The sequence below is a fragment of the Cibotium barometz genome, chromosome 49 (assembly GCF_041138505.1).
Source record: "Cibotium barometz isolate CiBa-2024 chromosome 49, ASM4113850v1, whole genome shotgun sequence".
NCBI classification, from domain to species: domain Eukaryota; kingdom Viridiplantae; phylum Streptophyta; class Polypodiopsida; order Cyatheales; family Cibotiaceae; genus Cibotium; species Cibotium barometz.
In genome coordinates this window covers 10,944,583-10,959,582 of record NC_141094.1, presented here as the reverse complement: position 1 = coordinate 10,959,582, position 15,000 = coordinate 10,944,583, and the positions used below count along the sequence as shown (strand labels likewise).

The 15,000-nt window shown below is 43.5% G+C and overlaps 1 protein-coding gene across 2 annotated transcripts; it reads right to left on the bottom strand.

Moving 5' to 3' along the window:
* Positions 1-581: 581 nt before the first annotated feature.
* Positions 582-11,482, bottom strand: LOC147610285 (G-type lectin S-receptor-like serine/threonine-protein kinase SD2-5). Of its 2 annotated transcripts, XM_086786000.1 has the most exons (3): positions 10,092-11,470; positions 3,623-4,984; positions 582-784 (listed from the first exon to the last, which is right to left on the bottom strand). In XM_086786000.1, the coding sequence occupies exons 1-2, from the start codon at positions 11,375-11,377 to the stop codon at positions 3,643-3,645; spliced, it is 2,628 nt and encodes an 875-aa protein (XP_086642126.1). In that variant the 5' UTR covers positions 11,378-11,470; the 3' UTR covers positions 582-784; positions 3,623-3,642. The 2 variants fall into 2 exon arrangements, with proteins under 2 accessions (XP_086642126.1, XP_086642125.1); XM_086785999.1 differs by lacking the exon at positions 582-784 and having other exon boundaries at positions 2,739-4,984; positions 10,092-11,482.
* Positions 11,483-15,000: the final 3,518 nt, after the last annotated feature.

Genomic DNA, 15,000 nt, shown 5'->3' with positions numbered 1-15,000 from the left:
CTTTTTTTAAAATATAGTAAAAACAGTAGAATATATTAAAAAAAGGTGAGATTACAACGCCCCATGAGGAAGGTCCATGGGGGGACCCTGAAGACTGCTAAAAAGCTAGATAAGGGATTTAGCTACACACCAGAAGCCCTTAAAACTGGAAAATATAGAGATCGAAGGCCCAAAAACTGAGGGCAATTGGAAATGAGGATATCCTGTACATGAACCGACTGAATAGGTTTTATGGAACCCTTCAAAAGAAGAATAAGACTGAACATGATGAAAAGAGTGAAACAGTTGCCATGGGCCTGACCGAAAGGGTTTAATGTACCCCTCCAAAACCATCCGAGGCCTGAATATGATGAACAGCATACTCGGGGGGTCACTATATGTAAATCCTCTATATCACATGCGTTCAAGGCCTATTTAAAAAGTCCCTTATCTGTGAATTTTTGAGTGAATATAATATATCCTTTCCTATTAAAATCTATAAATTTTTTTCAAAATACAATAAATAAATCCCCTCTGTAAATATATTTATGTAAGTTTTAAATATTTAAAATGTCCTTCTGTTGAACCCACGTGATACTTACATATATATACGAGTGACCCCCCCGAGACAGCATATTGAAGCCTTCTGTGGCATTCAAACTCCAAGCCTTGACACATGATTTCCTTCTTTTTGGAGAGAGACGAACCGAGCACTTTACTCCACTTCCTCCATGGAAGAGCCTGCCAGTGGCCCACTTCCGTTGGATCTCCACTTGATTGAATTTGATTGGTAAACTTGAGGACACTGTCAAGAAAAAGAAAGAAATTGTGATTAGTTTTAATTTCATAGAGGGCTTCATTCCTTTGTTTCCAGACATGCCACAGCAGAAGAATTCTGACAGACTGCCACATTAAGGGGTCAAGATGATGACATTCCCCCAAAAGCACTTCTTTCCAGCTGCGTGGGGAACTTCTAATCTTCACAAAGGCCTCATTAAGTACACTCAAGAACTGTTTAGTGTTTGGGCAAGGGTAAAAGAGATGCGGGACAGTCTCTAGCTTTGCTTTACACCGGGGACAAATACCATTCCCATGACCCAGCTTCAGAGCCTTCTCTTGAATCCAGTTTGCTTTGTGAATTACCAACCAAGCCAGAATTGCATGCTTTCTTTCTTGAGCAAAGGCCCAGATTAATTTGAAGCGAAAAGCCCATTGATATTTGTTCCAGGACAAGGACCACCTTTTGTTGAGTTTGAGAACCAAGTTGCCTACATTATATGAGTTAGGTAGCTTGACAAGGTTAATAGCAGACCCCCACCGAAGGGCTTTAGAAAATTCTTTGTAATCACATTTAATCCCGGGTGGAATGGCAACCTTCAGTGCATTACATCTTTGCTCAATCAGCTCAACTCCGCCCCTTGGCAAGGTGAACTTATTACTGATTTGAACTCTGTTTAACATACCAGATGAGTCACATAGATCTCCCCAAACCTTTACTCCAGCTTTGAAACAAGAGAGGCCAATCTGAACTTGATCATTGGCAATCGGCTTCACCAGGTGTCCAAACCAAACTGAATCAGTTGCATACGCATACCGACACCTCTTGGTAAACATCTGAAAGGAAAAGAGCTTCTTATAACCCATCCATGACTCCCACATTCTGCGACAGAGTTTGCTGCCTGTTGGTGAAAGGTGGGTCTTTGAGAAAAGAGCCTCATTGAGGGAGAACCCCTTCCAAGCCCTTTTGTCTTTCAGCCAGAATTTTCCCACATCCCTTTTGAGCAGGTCTGCCCATACATCATTAGATAAGATGGCCGTTTGAATCCATTTTGCTGCTAGCTTTTCAGCCAGCAATCCAATGTTGATTATACCCAAACCCCCCTATTCTTTATCCATACAGCATACCTGAAAGGCTACCTTGCAAATCCTCTTTCTGTCAAGTGAACCACCCCATAGGTAGTTACCCATAATAGAGTTCAGTGAGTGAAGTCGGGTTTTGGAGGGCCTCCAGCAAGCAAGAAAATATACTACTGAGGGGATGATGAAATGGTTGAGTACAAAGGCTCGAGAAGCAACACCCGTGTTTATATGAATCCATTTCATAACCTAGTTTTTGAGCTTAAGCAACACATTCCCATCTGTGTTTGACTGAGATGTTAAACCCCATGGGAATGCCAAGAAGCCTCAACACAACCCCTTCCAGAATAGCCTTACAACCTTGCAGACAGAATTGCGGGAGGGGGCACACCTTCAAAGACTCTGAAACTGGTCTTGGCATGGTTTATTTGAGATCCACTGGCTAAACAGAAAGTATCCAGGCAGGCCATTAAGTGGGCTGCCATCTGAACTTCATTTCGAAGAAGAACATTAGTGTCATCAGCAAAGAGTTGAAGACATAAGGGCCCAGAATATGTGACTTTTACAGTGGACCCATTAAGTGAATCCATTGAAGAGTGCAAAAAGGGCATGCAAATAGGCTGAGCATCCATTAGCTTTTGAGGTAGTGGTATATGGCATAATATGGGCTATTCGTAAGACAAGGCCTTAGAGCCATGTTACATGCTTTGGATATTTGTAAGGTTGTCAATGTGCATCACCCATAAATCCCACTAGGGAGGAAAGGTTCAAGGATGTGTGTGGAGGCGCTCAAGCAACCGTGAAAAGGTATCCAAATCGATTTATGGTGATCAATTCTAAAAAAAATTTACAAACAGAGAGGGACACATTTGTGCTACCTCACCATCGTGATAAGTAAATTATAACCATAACCTTTTATTATATCATATTTATGCATGTTAATTTACACTCGATGTGTTTTTTCTTACAAGGTTGTGTTTCACGCGGATATAAATGAGAAGAAATGGTGGTATGTCATACAAGTCCCTCTTCGTTCAAAGGGCATTTTTCAAGATAGGGAGATATTGAAGAGCTCATGGACGAAGTGGCAATAAAAAATGAACATGCAGAGGATTAAGTACAAGATAAAGAACCCGAGATACCACCAACTAATTAAGATGAAGGTTTCTTTACCCAAGATAATGAGGATGGAATTAATTTCGAGCATAATGATAATGATGTTGAGTCCATTGCTAGTGGGATTGGTCTTTTGGTTGATCTTGCAATGGGACATATGGATCTTGAGATAGACCAGTTAGCATGTATGGATTTGAAGGAAGATGTAAGAGATATTGGGCCAAGCTCACCCTAATTCATTAAACAATTGCTCAATTTGCCAATCTTGATTCAGTCCATATTTAATTATATTATTACAATGCATTTATGCTTCTTCTTCTTCTATGATATCGGCTCTCTGAATGCTCTTTAGATTTCTTTCCCAATACGCGACTCTACTCACGGCTATACATGTGGCTATAGCCGCATATTAGCAGCGCACGACTGTAGTCGCATGCATAGTCGTGTACTATAATTGTGTACACCCTACGCACTTGTGCAAGTGCTCTCTCTCTACTCTCTCTCCTCTTCACGTGGCTATGATGTGCGCCTATGCTTCCTATCTCTTGTATTTCATTTGTCCACTGCCAGCACATGCAGAGAGAGAGAGAGAGAGAGGAAGATTGAACTGTCCTGCCTAACAACACACAGGACACAGTAGCATAACAAGACATATGTAGCCTATACTAACCTCATGAGCTGGCATTAGATTCATCGAGCATGGGGTGCAAGAAGCCATGAGGATGGCGAGGTGGGCGGAACAGATCCCTCCGTTGTTGTTTGTGATTGTGGATCTTCGAAATGATCAAAGGTGGAAGAAGACCTCGATACTGTTAATTTGAGCCGTTCGTAGGCCTCCAAAAAGGACGACTGGTCGTCGGATGAAGGGCTCTGAAGAGGCGGCGGAGGGATATCCGCCACGCCCTCCAGCATTTTGACGACGAAAGACATGGGCGGCCGGGCGGTGGGGTGTGGCTGGACACACCAGAGCCCGATCAAAACCATGCGCTCCAGGCTGGCGGCTGGCACGGCTGAGAGGAGGCGGTGGTCCAGCAGGGCAGCCATGCTGGAATTATGCTCGTACAGAAGGGTGCCGCTGCCACCCTGGACTGAAGCAGCAGGGGTCGGATTGGCTGCATCCAATGATATAGCGGGGATGGAGTTTGCTGCATTTGATGACGTGGTTACTATTCGGAAGGCTATCGTGGGCAGGTAGCCGTAGTCGGCATCGAGGGAGCGCCTGCCGCTGATGAGCTCCAGCAAGACGACACCGTAGCTGTAGACGTCCGACTTGGCTGTGATGGTGGCGTCCTGCAGCCACTCCGGCGCCAGGTAGCCTCTCGTTCCTTTGAGGGTGGTCATGGCGAAGCTCTGGTGGTCCCGCCCGACCAGCTTAGCAAGGCCAAAGTCCGCCAGTTTGGCGTTGAACTCCTCATCCAGCAGGATGTTCTCTGGCTTCACATCGCAATGCACGATGCGCTCTGCGCACTCGTGATGCAAGTAGGCAAGCCCCTTTGCCGTATCCAGAGCTATCCTGCACCTCTGCTCCCAATCCAGCTGCGCCTGGTCTCTCCCCGGATTAACGCTGAACAGCCACCTATCCAAGGACCCATTTGCCATATGCTCATACACTAGCATCCTGGACTCACCCTCGATGCAGAAGCCCTTGAGAGTCACCAGATTCATATGTGACACGCTGCCTATGGTGGCCACCTCCGCCCTGAATTGAGCCGAGCTTTGGCCATGGCCCTCTTCTAGCTTCTTCACTGCTAGCTTCACACCAGACGGCATCACACCTTCATATACCGCCCCAAACCCTCCAGAGCCGAGCTTTGTGGAGAATTCCTTGGTGGCCATCTCCAGCTCCTTGTAAGTGAACCTAGGAGGAAGCCTTGGAAGCGCCTGCAGAAAAATCTCTTCACTTGCAGCTTCTGATCTTCTTCTACCCCTTCTTAATTTGCACCAACAATAACACAACACCATGATTAAGCACAAGCTGGCACCAATGGCTGCACAGACAACTCCTATCACCTCGTGCGTTCTGGAAGAATGCCTCTTGTAGAATTTTGAATTACACAGAGAGTTAAGAGAACAGCGCTGTGAAGCGCGTACACAGACAGAGAACTGAATCGGTGCATTTTATTAGGCGTGGCTATTTGCTTTATACATGTTCGATGCGCCTTTTGGCTTGCATCGCTTAGTTAATTAAAAACATATTTAAAATAGAAATATTTGATGCCAGTTGTCACACGTATTTCTTCACGCCCCCTTGACAAGGGCATCCTCTTCTGTGAGAGCTCTGAGTAAGCCAACATGTTCTGAACATTCTTTGTGTTTATCAGCTGGTAGAGCTTTCGTTAGGAAGTCAGCCCACATTGTTTGTGTTGATGTATGCTCTAATTCAAGTTTCTTCGATTCCACCAATTCGCGTGTAAAATGGTACTTCAAATCCACATGCTTTGTCTTTTCTGAATGCTTTGGATTGCTGGCTAAGAAAATACATGACATGTTATCACAGAAAATTTTTAAAGATGGTTTAGGAATTAGCCTGAGTTCTTCAATGACTGATTGTAGCCATAGTCCTTCTTTGGCAGCTAATGCCACAGCTACAAACTCCGCTTCAGCTGTTGAGAGTGTCACTGAAGTTTGCCTTTTGGATTGCCAAGTGATGGCGCCCCCTGCGAGAGTAAACACAAATCCAGCAGTAGATCTGCGGGTATCTGTTTCCCCCCCCCAATCGGAGTCAGACCATCCAAGAAGAGGAATGGGTTGACTCGTAGATTGAGAAGAAAATTGGATCCCATAATTAGTAGTATGCTTGAGGTAGCGTACAACACGAATGAGTGATTTCCAATGCGCCATGCTGGGATTATGCATAAAGCGGGATAAGAGGTTGCATGCATAACAAATATCTGGTCTTGTTCCAGTAACTAAGTACCGTAATTTGCCAATGAGAGACCGGAATGGAAATTGTGACATGTATTCTTGTTCATGCACATTGGTTGGGCAATCTTTTATTGAAAATTTACATGTAACAGGGAGAGGTGTGACAGCGGGTTTGATGTCAGATAAGCCAAATTCTTTTAACATAGAACTGATGTAAGATGATTGATGTACAATGATAGTTTTATGAGTGCGGTCACGAATGATTTGCAGCCCTAAAAAATATGTCAAATTCCCTAAAATGGTGATGGGAAATGCAGATTGGAGCTCACGTAGAGCATAATCAATGACCGCGCGAGTGGAACCTAGCATGGGGATGTCATCAACATAAAGTGCCACAATCAAAAGACTGTCACGAGTGTGCCTAATGTACACATTGGGTTCAGAATTAAGTCTTTGATAGCCGTGCGAAAGCATGAAATCATTGAACCTGTGAAACCATAGGCGTGGAGATTGCTTTAAGCCATAGAGAGAGCGATGGAGTCTGCAAACAAAGCGAGGAGATGTCTTCGACAGAAAGTATGGTGGCTGCTCCATGTAGATTTCTTCAGGCAATTCACCATGAAGAAAAGCAGTTTGGACATCAAGATGAAAGAGCTCCAAGTCAAGGGCAGCAGCGAGAGCCAGCAGTAGACGAAAGGAGGACATGCGAAGAACTGGTGAAAAGGTGTCGCCATAATCGAGGCCAGCAACTTGACTGAAGCCCCTAGCCACCAGACGGGCTTTATATCGAGCAACTGAACCATCAGGATGGAGTTTGCGACGCAACACCCACTTGCATGAAATAGGCTTGCGTGCGGGAGGTAGTGGAACAAGTGTCCAGGTTTTGTTTTTCTGCAGCGCGACAAGCTCATCTTGCATGGCTTGCTGCCATTGTTGTGAGTGGGGACCAGCAAGGGCCTCTTCTACAGATAAAGGGTCAGATTCACTATCATCATGCAGCTCCGGGGAAGTGAAAGTAGAGCCAATAAAGTCGTCATCATCAAAGGAGGACACAAGATTTGCCAAAGAGGGTTCAGTTTCCTGATAGATTTCAGCCAAAGATCGAGTGCGAGGTTGTGGTTGTGGGGGTGATGAAGAGGCAGAAGTAGAAGGGGATGTGTTTGACAAAGTAGGCCATGAGCTGGGGCAATCAAAAGGCGGAGGTTCGGGTGTAGAAACTGGTTGGGACTCAGTGGAGTGAGAAGCAGGGTCTTTATCCAATGTGTCCCACTGAATGGCTAGTGGTCTGTAGGTAGGTTTCTTTCGGGAGGATGAGGAGGAGCCGAGTGCTACATATGGAGGCCGTCGTGTTGAATGAGGTCCGGTAGGGTCCCAAGGAGGATTCGAGCATGAAGGTTGAGTGGATTTGCCATAATCAAGGCGGGTAAAGGAACGAGTGTGGCGGGCAGTTCCATGGCTGGCTGGGATCTGTGAGGGGACCAATGGAGTAATGGGCTGAGTTGGTGGATTTGTTTGAGGGATGAGGGGTGGATTCAAAGCAGGAGCAGGAGCAGGCGGGGCTGCAGGTAGAGGTGCAGCTGCTACAGGTGCAGGATCAAGTGGTGCGCGCCACGAAGTAGTGGACCGAGCATGAGGAGAGGAAGAAGAAGACGCAGTTGAGGGTGCAGGTAAGACAGGGAGGCGAGGTCTATCTTTCAAAAGAGAATCTTCATCGAAGACGAGACTGCGGCTGTAAAAGAACTTACGTTGAGAAGTATCATATAGCCGATAGCCTTTGATGCCATAGGGTTCACCATAGCCTACAAAAATGGCTTTGATTGCATGATCACCAAGCTTATGGCGCTGAGAGGGTGGAACATGGGCATAGGCAGTGCAACCAAAAATTCGCAAGATGGCATAATCTGGCTTTTGACCATACCATAAAGTGTATGGAATTTGGTTGATAATTCTTGTGAAAGCACGATTTTGAAGGTAGCATGCGGTCGAAACTGCTTCTTCCCAGAATGAGGGAGAGAGGTCAGCTGTCTTAAGCATGCTACGTGCCATGTTCATAAGAGAACGGTTCTTTCTTTCTGCTATGCCATTTTGCTGAGGATTGTATGGTACGGTAAGCCGTTGGCGAATACCATGCTGTTCACAATAAGATTTGAAGATATGTGATGTATATTCTCCTCCGTTGTCGGTTTGAAGGGATCGTAAGGGGAGACCTATATGATTAGTCACGATAGAATGGTAGGACTTAAAAGCATTCAATACAGTGTGTCCACTTTTGTTTGGGATGTAGGCCACACTTGTATATTTAGTGAAGTCATCTATAAAGGTGATGAAGTACCTATGGTGGGTTAGAGATATGACGGGTAATGGGCCGCACAAATCAGAATGCACAAGTTCTAGAGGATGGTGTGTTGATGTCCTACTAGATGGGTATTTTGTATTTGCTAATTTGCCATATATGCAGCCCTCACATAGATCTAAGCGGCTTCTCCTTGGTAATGCATAATGATATACAAGGTTTCGGGTGGCAATTGTTTGCATGGTGGGTAAGTTAAGGTGCCCTAGGCGATAATGCCAGATCAGCGTGCTATAGTCGGGATTTGGAGTCAGGAAGCTACTATGACATTCTTCAATGAGTTTAGAATGTCCTAAAATGTAAAGTTTCCCAATTTTGGGACCAAGAACTTCATACCGATCACCCCCAGGAAGTCTATGACGAATTGTGCAATGGTTAGCTCCAAACTCGACTTTAGTGCCATTTTCTGCAATTTGGCTAACTGAGATAAGGTTCTTGGCTATGTAGGGCACATAATACACTTTGTTCACAGCCACTACATTGCCATCCGAAAGCATGATGTGTGCGGTTCCTACGCCCAAGGCTTGTTGGGTGGTATTATTACCAAAGCGAACTTCAAAGGGCTTGGTGAGGGGTTTATAATGTCTCAAGACCTCACGATGAGATGTAAGATTACATGTTGCCCCTGTGTCTAAGATCCAAGAAGTTGAAGGTACATTGTAGGGTAAAGGTTGAGACATGTGTGTGGCCATTAGGCATAAGAGTATATCCTCCTCTGAGGATTGGGTAGATGTCTCGAATGTTTCCAAGTCGGATTCCTCATCCGAGACGGAATTAGAGACATAGTTTGCATGGGTCTTTTGTGAACGCCCATGTTGCTTCCAGCAAGTCCTGTCATCATGACCAGTGACTTTGCAGCTATTACAGTATGGTTTAGTAAAGTGAAAAGGGTGTCTAGTATTGTTTTGTCGCTGAAATCTTGAGGATGAAGACTTGGGTCGCCAGTTTGATGAGGATGAAGTCCTGGAAAAGGAGGAGCCATTTGGGCGTCCTCGTGAGGGCATATTGCGTGAGAACATGGCGATGCTGGTAGATGATGAAGAGGTACTGGGAACTACAGTGCGGCGCATCTCATATTCCTCAAGGATTGAAGGGATAAGAATGGGCAATGTGAGGTTAGGAACATTGGTTTTGGTAGTAATGAAGGGTTGCCAACTGGGAGGCAAGGCAGCGAGCAGCAATACAGCTTGAAAGTCATCAGGGAGGACAAGACCAGAGATGATGAGGTCATCCATAGCCAAACGCCAAAGGCGAATGAATTTATCGGCCTCACCATCTTCCTCCATATGCAATGAATTTAATTTTTTATACAAATTTACCTGAGAGGCTTTGTTCTTCCGTTCGTATGTAGCAATCAAATAATCCCAGATTGACTTTGCTGTGGTGAGGGTTCGTACCGCCTGGGTCTGCGCATCTTCCATGTGGAGTAACATTTCGAGCCTTGCCTTGAGGTCCTTCGCCTTCCAATCCGCGTGTGTAGGGTCAGCAGGAGCGGGGCACACAGAGGTGCCATCAACAATAGCCATCAGATCCTGTGTTTGTAGGATCATAATCATTTTCGTCTTCCAGGGTTGAAAATTGGTATCCGTCAGCCTGTCAATCTTGTAGGAGCGGTTCCCTTGCGCCATCGGATGAGGCTGTCCGGATCAGCAACACCAGAGGGAAGGGAGCGCTGTGGCAATTCGTGGAGGGTCTGCGCACCTCTCAGCGAGATACCATGTAGAATTTTAAATTACACAGAGAGTTAAGAGAACAGCGCTGTGAAGCGCGTACACAGACAGAGAACTGAATCGGTGCATTTTATTAGGCGTGGCTATTTGCTTTATACATGTTCGATGCGCCTTTTGGCTTGCATCGCTTAGTTAATTAAAAACATATTTAAAATAGAAATATTTGATGCCAGTTGTCACACGTATTTCTTCACCTCTCTCTCAGAACCTTGAGCAGCATCAACTGGCTGCTGTTCGCCCTTGTAGGCACAGTTTGCAGAACTGAGAAAAGAGAACAGGAACCGGTGGCCGGGTCATACAGCGCCGCCTTGCAAGTGCAATTCTCCACGCACAAGGAACCGCAAACCTCAGATGAGTGAGCTGGAAGAGCAGAGAGCTGAGGTTGAAAGGAGACATTTACAGGAACAAAGGTGTAAAGGCTGGAATCGACCATGGTTTGTGTGCAATTTGATGCATAAGAGGGCAGAGCTTTGAGAGGCTGGCAATCAGGGCCACTTTGTTGGAAACCTTGTGGGCAGCTGCACGATCCCGTGGCCATGTCGCAAACACTAAAATCCCCACACTGTTCGGGATACTCGCAAGCACTTATGGAGGAGTTGTAAAATATTTCCCATTGATGTTCAGTCCGGTAATATGCTAGCAAGTTTGCTGAGAGAGGATCTATCAAAGCAACTCTCAAAGTGCGATTAGATGGTGGGACAAGAGTAGGAGTAACAGACCCAAGAACTGTTGCATGCTTATCATAGAACGTTAATCCATCCTCAACAGTCACATAGGCAACGGCCTCTGTATTAGCCGCTAGGCTGTAGCTCCAGTACACAAACCTTGAAGTGGAATCATTACGGTTAGTGAAAAGAATCAGAGTGCTCTTGTTGTTGAGCTCCATACCATAGCTGCCTGGGACACTGAAGTCGGCGTTGCCGCCCGGGACAGAGGACTCACTGTAGAGAGTGGTGTTAACTGTAAAATTCATTCCTGAGTAGAATTGAAACACTGGGCTCTGGTCGAAGCTTTGCCATACAGTGGCGCCTTGCTTGTTTTGCAAAACAAGGTTCCCAGAGTCTTGGAGGGTAAGGTTGTGGACACCCATTCGTGCTGTGTGGGTTTGCCAGGCCGTGTTGTTGCCATCGTGTTGGAACAGTAAATCTCCGTCTGCAGACAAGTAGAGCCGACAAGTGGTTGCCGCAAGAGGCTGGGCGTTATGGGCGGCCCATAGCATGGAACCAGGGTTAATCTTAACGTTGCTTACACCAGCCATACAGTAAGAGCCGGGGGAACCCCGCCAGGTTTCAACATTCAGATGAAACATGCCATTGGGAGAGACAAGAACTACGTGGTTGGAGTCCTCCACAGGAGGGAGATAAGTGCCCAGAGGGATACTAGAGGGTACTGAGGACTCGGAATCATCACTAATAACAGCAGGCAGCATCGAGGAAAGGAGTAAATCTAACAGAAGCCAGTGCCAGAATGGCGAAGCCATGTTGGCGAAGCAAGCAGAGATTAATCAAACTACAGACACACAGACATATATATATATCTGACTGTAGACCTACCCTAACGTAAGGCCATAGACCAGCTTGACTTTGAGAAAAGTAATCTAAATAAATATATCAAAACTAGCTTGACCTTCGAGAATCAGCTAACACATACTCTCTCTAAGATGTTGACTAGTTCCAACGTCCGGCTTTGAAATACATTATTGTGCCTAAAGGTCCAGGAGACAACAATCAATTTATTCATAGCCGAACGGTCCAGGAGTCAGCAATCAAGACAGACTGAAATTGACGCACCACCTAGACTTTTGCAAGTGGCAACAATGCTTAAGAAAATAGACTCTATTTTGCACTAGTGGGTAGACCCGCGCTTTGCACGTCTTTTGAGACCTTCAAACTCAAATTTTACCCAAACCTCCTCCTCCCTTTCCGGAACCTCCAAATTCTTGCTACGTGGTAACTCTGTGAAACTCTTCTTTTTTTGACGGGTCGGTTATTGCGACCGATGTAAAGCACTCTACACGTGTTTGCATCTATGACACATGCATATGCACATAGAACACACACACACGCATATAAAACATGCACACATACATAGAACATGCACACATACATAGAACACACACATATACATAGAATACACATCCACATAGCATATCATGCACACACATGTGCGTACACATACATAGAATACACATCCACATAGCATATGCATGCACACACATGTAATGAACACACATGACTCGTACACATGCCTCCCTTAATGCAAATATATATATGCTTTTTTAAAGGTTTAAGAGAGACCAACATCTCATCAACTACAGCTTTTGGACCATGGTTAGTTTAGAAGAAATGGTGTGTATAGTACGTGTGTGCTAGCCTTTGGTAGGGTTGCTTCTCAAAAATACACTCAAATCCCATCATGTTATCCTATCACCTCTATACCCCATGAAGTATCACAACAGCTCACCCATGACATCCTTTATTTTGAAATTCCTCGTGAGGAGTATCTTCACCTCATGAATCCCACCATCATTGTCCCCTGTGACAATCAAGTCATTATTATTGATGGCAACTACAATAATGCCCATGACGTATCGTAGCTCACCCAAATCCTTTATTTCAAACTTTCTCTTCGGGACCATCTTCACCTCATGAATGCCACTATCATTTGTTGAGATGTCAAGCTCAACATTAGCTGACACTCACAAAGCACCTAGGTGACCATTCGACATTCACATCTGGTGGGTTTGGTAGCTGGCATCGACATATCTTTGCCAGAGATTCTACAACTGGACTACACCCACTAGTCCACATCTACCCACTCCACTTTAGTGTGTTCACATTATGGACCGCTTGTATATAGTCTAGTATGTGTGTTAGTCACTTTATCTCCTTTGTAGACCTCTTTTGTTGAAGAAGAAGAATAACAATTTTCATCCTCTCATCTTGTGTGTTCTCTTCTAGAGTTTGTGTGAGTGTGTGTGCTTGTAAGCGATCAAGCTCTCTTCCTCCCTACATCTTTTCATGGTATTAGATCTTTGTTCATGCTAAGACGCTGAGTGTGATAAGTAAGAGAAGCATAGGAGGCGGTACGAGGGTAAGAGCTTCATCTAAAAAAGACTTAAAATTTTTCCCATTACAAAAAAAATACAAACCTTTTTTAACTAATGCTACGCTCTCTCTCCCCTCTCTCCCCTCTTCCCTCTCTCTCTCTCTCTCTCTCTATTTTATACACACACACAACATCAGCACAACAACCATCGTATTAGGTTCTCTCTCTCTCTCTCTCTCTCTCTCTCTCTCTCTCTCTCTCCCCCCCCTCTCTTTCCCCTTAAAAAAAGGGGAAAGAGAGGGGGGAGAGAGAACCATCGTATTAGGTTCTCTCTCTCTCTCTCTCTCTCTCTCTCTCTTTAAGGGGAAAGAGAGGGGGGGAGAGAGAACCATTGTATTAGGTTCTCTCTCTCTCTCTCTCTCTCTCTCTCTCTCTCTCTCTCTCTCCCCTTAAAAAAGGCTCTTTTTTTATTTTTTCCATTTTAAAGATAACAAAATACCTTTAAAAAAACTAATTCTTCTATTTTTGTCTTCTCTATGTTTCTCTCTCTCTCTCTCTCTCTCTCTCTCTCTCTCTCTCTCTCTCTCTCTCTCTCTCTCATTTGAATTATGCAAAAAATTCCTCTTTTTCCATTTAATTTCTTGGATCTCAAATATCATGGGAATTCCTCTTTTTGCATTTAAATGATTGAATTCCAAATGTCATGGGAATTCCTTTTTTATCATAAAATAAATTTATCTAAAATTTCTCTTTTCTTTAATAAAAATATCCATTATTTCAAATATGCCAAGAATTCCACTTTTACCATTTAAATGATTGAATTTCAAATGTCATGGAAATTTCTCTTTTATCATTTAAATTTTCTCATACATAAAATAAATTTATCTAAAATTTCTCTTAAAATAAAAATATTTATTATTTTAATATACCAAATTTCTCTTTTTCCATTTAATTACATGCAAGATCTCCATTATCATGGAAATTTCTCTTTTTGCATAAAATTAAAATTACCAAAAATTTCTCTTTTCTTTAATTAATTATTTATACATAAACACTAAAAATTAGTTTTCCATTAATGTGATGAAAATCATTCTTTTAGCATAGGATGACCAATGCTAGAATATGGTAGGAAGTCCTCTTTTCACATTATGCAAAAAATGAGCTATGTATTAATTTCTAAAAATTTTGCCATAGCTTTGTTGGTATTACTGCTAATTTTTAATATTTCTAAAAAGCAAAAGCCATTTTCTTAACCTCTAGCTTAACAAGCTTAGAGATTGATTTTGAATTAAGAATTTATGAGAAGCATTCATTTGCTAAAGAATTAGTCATAGGAATGACTATTCTTTTGGGAAGAGAGAGATATACATAAAAAGCATCCTAATTAAGCATAAAAACTAACTTTTTTGTGATTAACATTAGAATTCTTATAGAAAGCTTGATTTGCATTGAAAAAACTTAATTTGAAACTTCTCAAGCTTGAGAGGGGTTGAGAAGTGATATCTTTTGAGAATATTAAACCATAAAATTACCTCTTACCTCTTGATTTGGCTTGCTTCTTTATCTTAGAAGAAAGCCCCCCAACACCAATCAATTGGTTTAGTATATCGAGAAGAAAGCTCTAAGGATTGTTGAAGAGAGAGAGAAGCTCGAATCTCTCCAAAATACTGGCATAGTATAGTTCATAGATTTTTTTTACAAAAGACTAAGAATCTATTTATAGGTGAGGGAGGCAACTAACCAAGTCCAACTGGGTTCTAGAATTTATCAGGTTCAGTTTGACTCAGTTTGGACAAGAGTGTTGGATAAATGTAATCCCAACTCCTTAGTCCAATTTAATATGTGGTTGATAGGCTAGTGGTCAGTGTGGTTGGTGTGTAAAGCCTACAAATGGTTGGTGCATGTTGTTCATGCAACTCATACAACTAAAAATAGGGAAGAGGAGTCTCTAAATAAGGTACAAGTCATGATCAAGTGGTTATGTAAGTTTGGTTCATGTCTAATCACAGTTAGTGTCTTCTTGTGTTAATCTCATATCAATTTTCTGCATATACC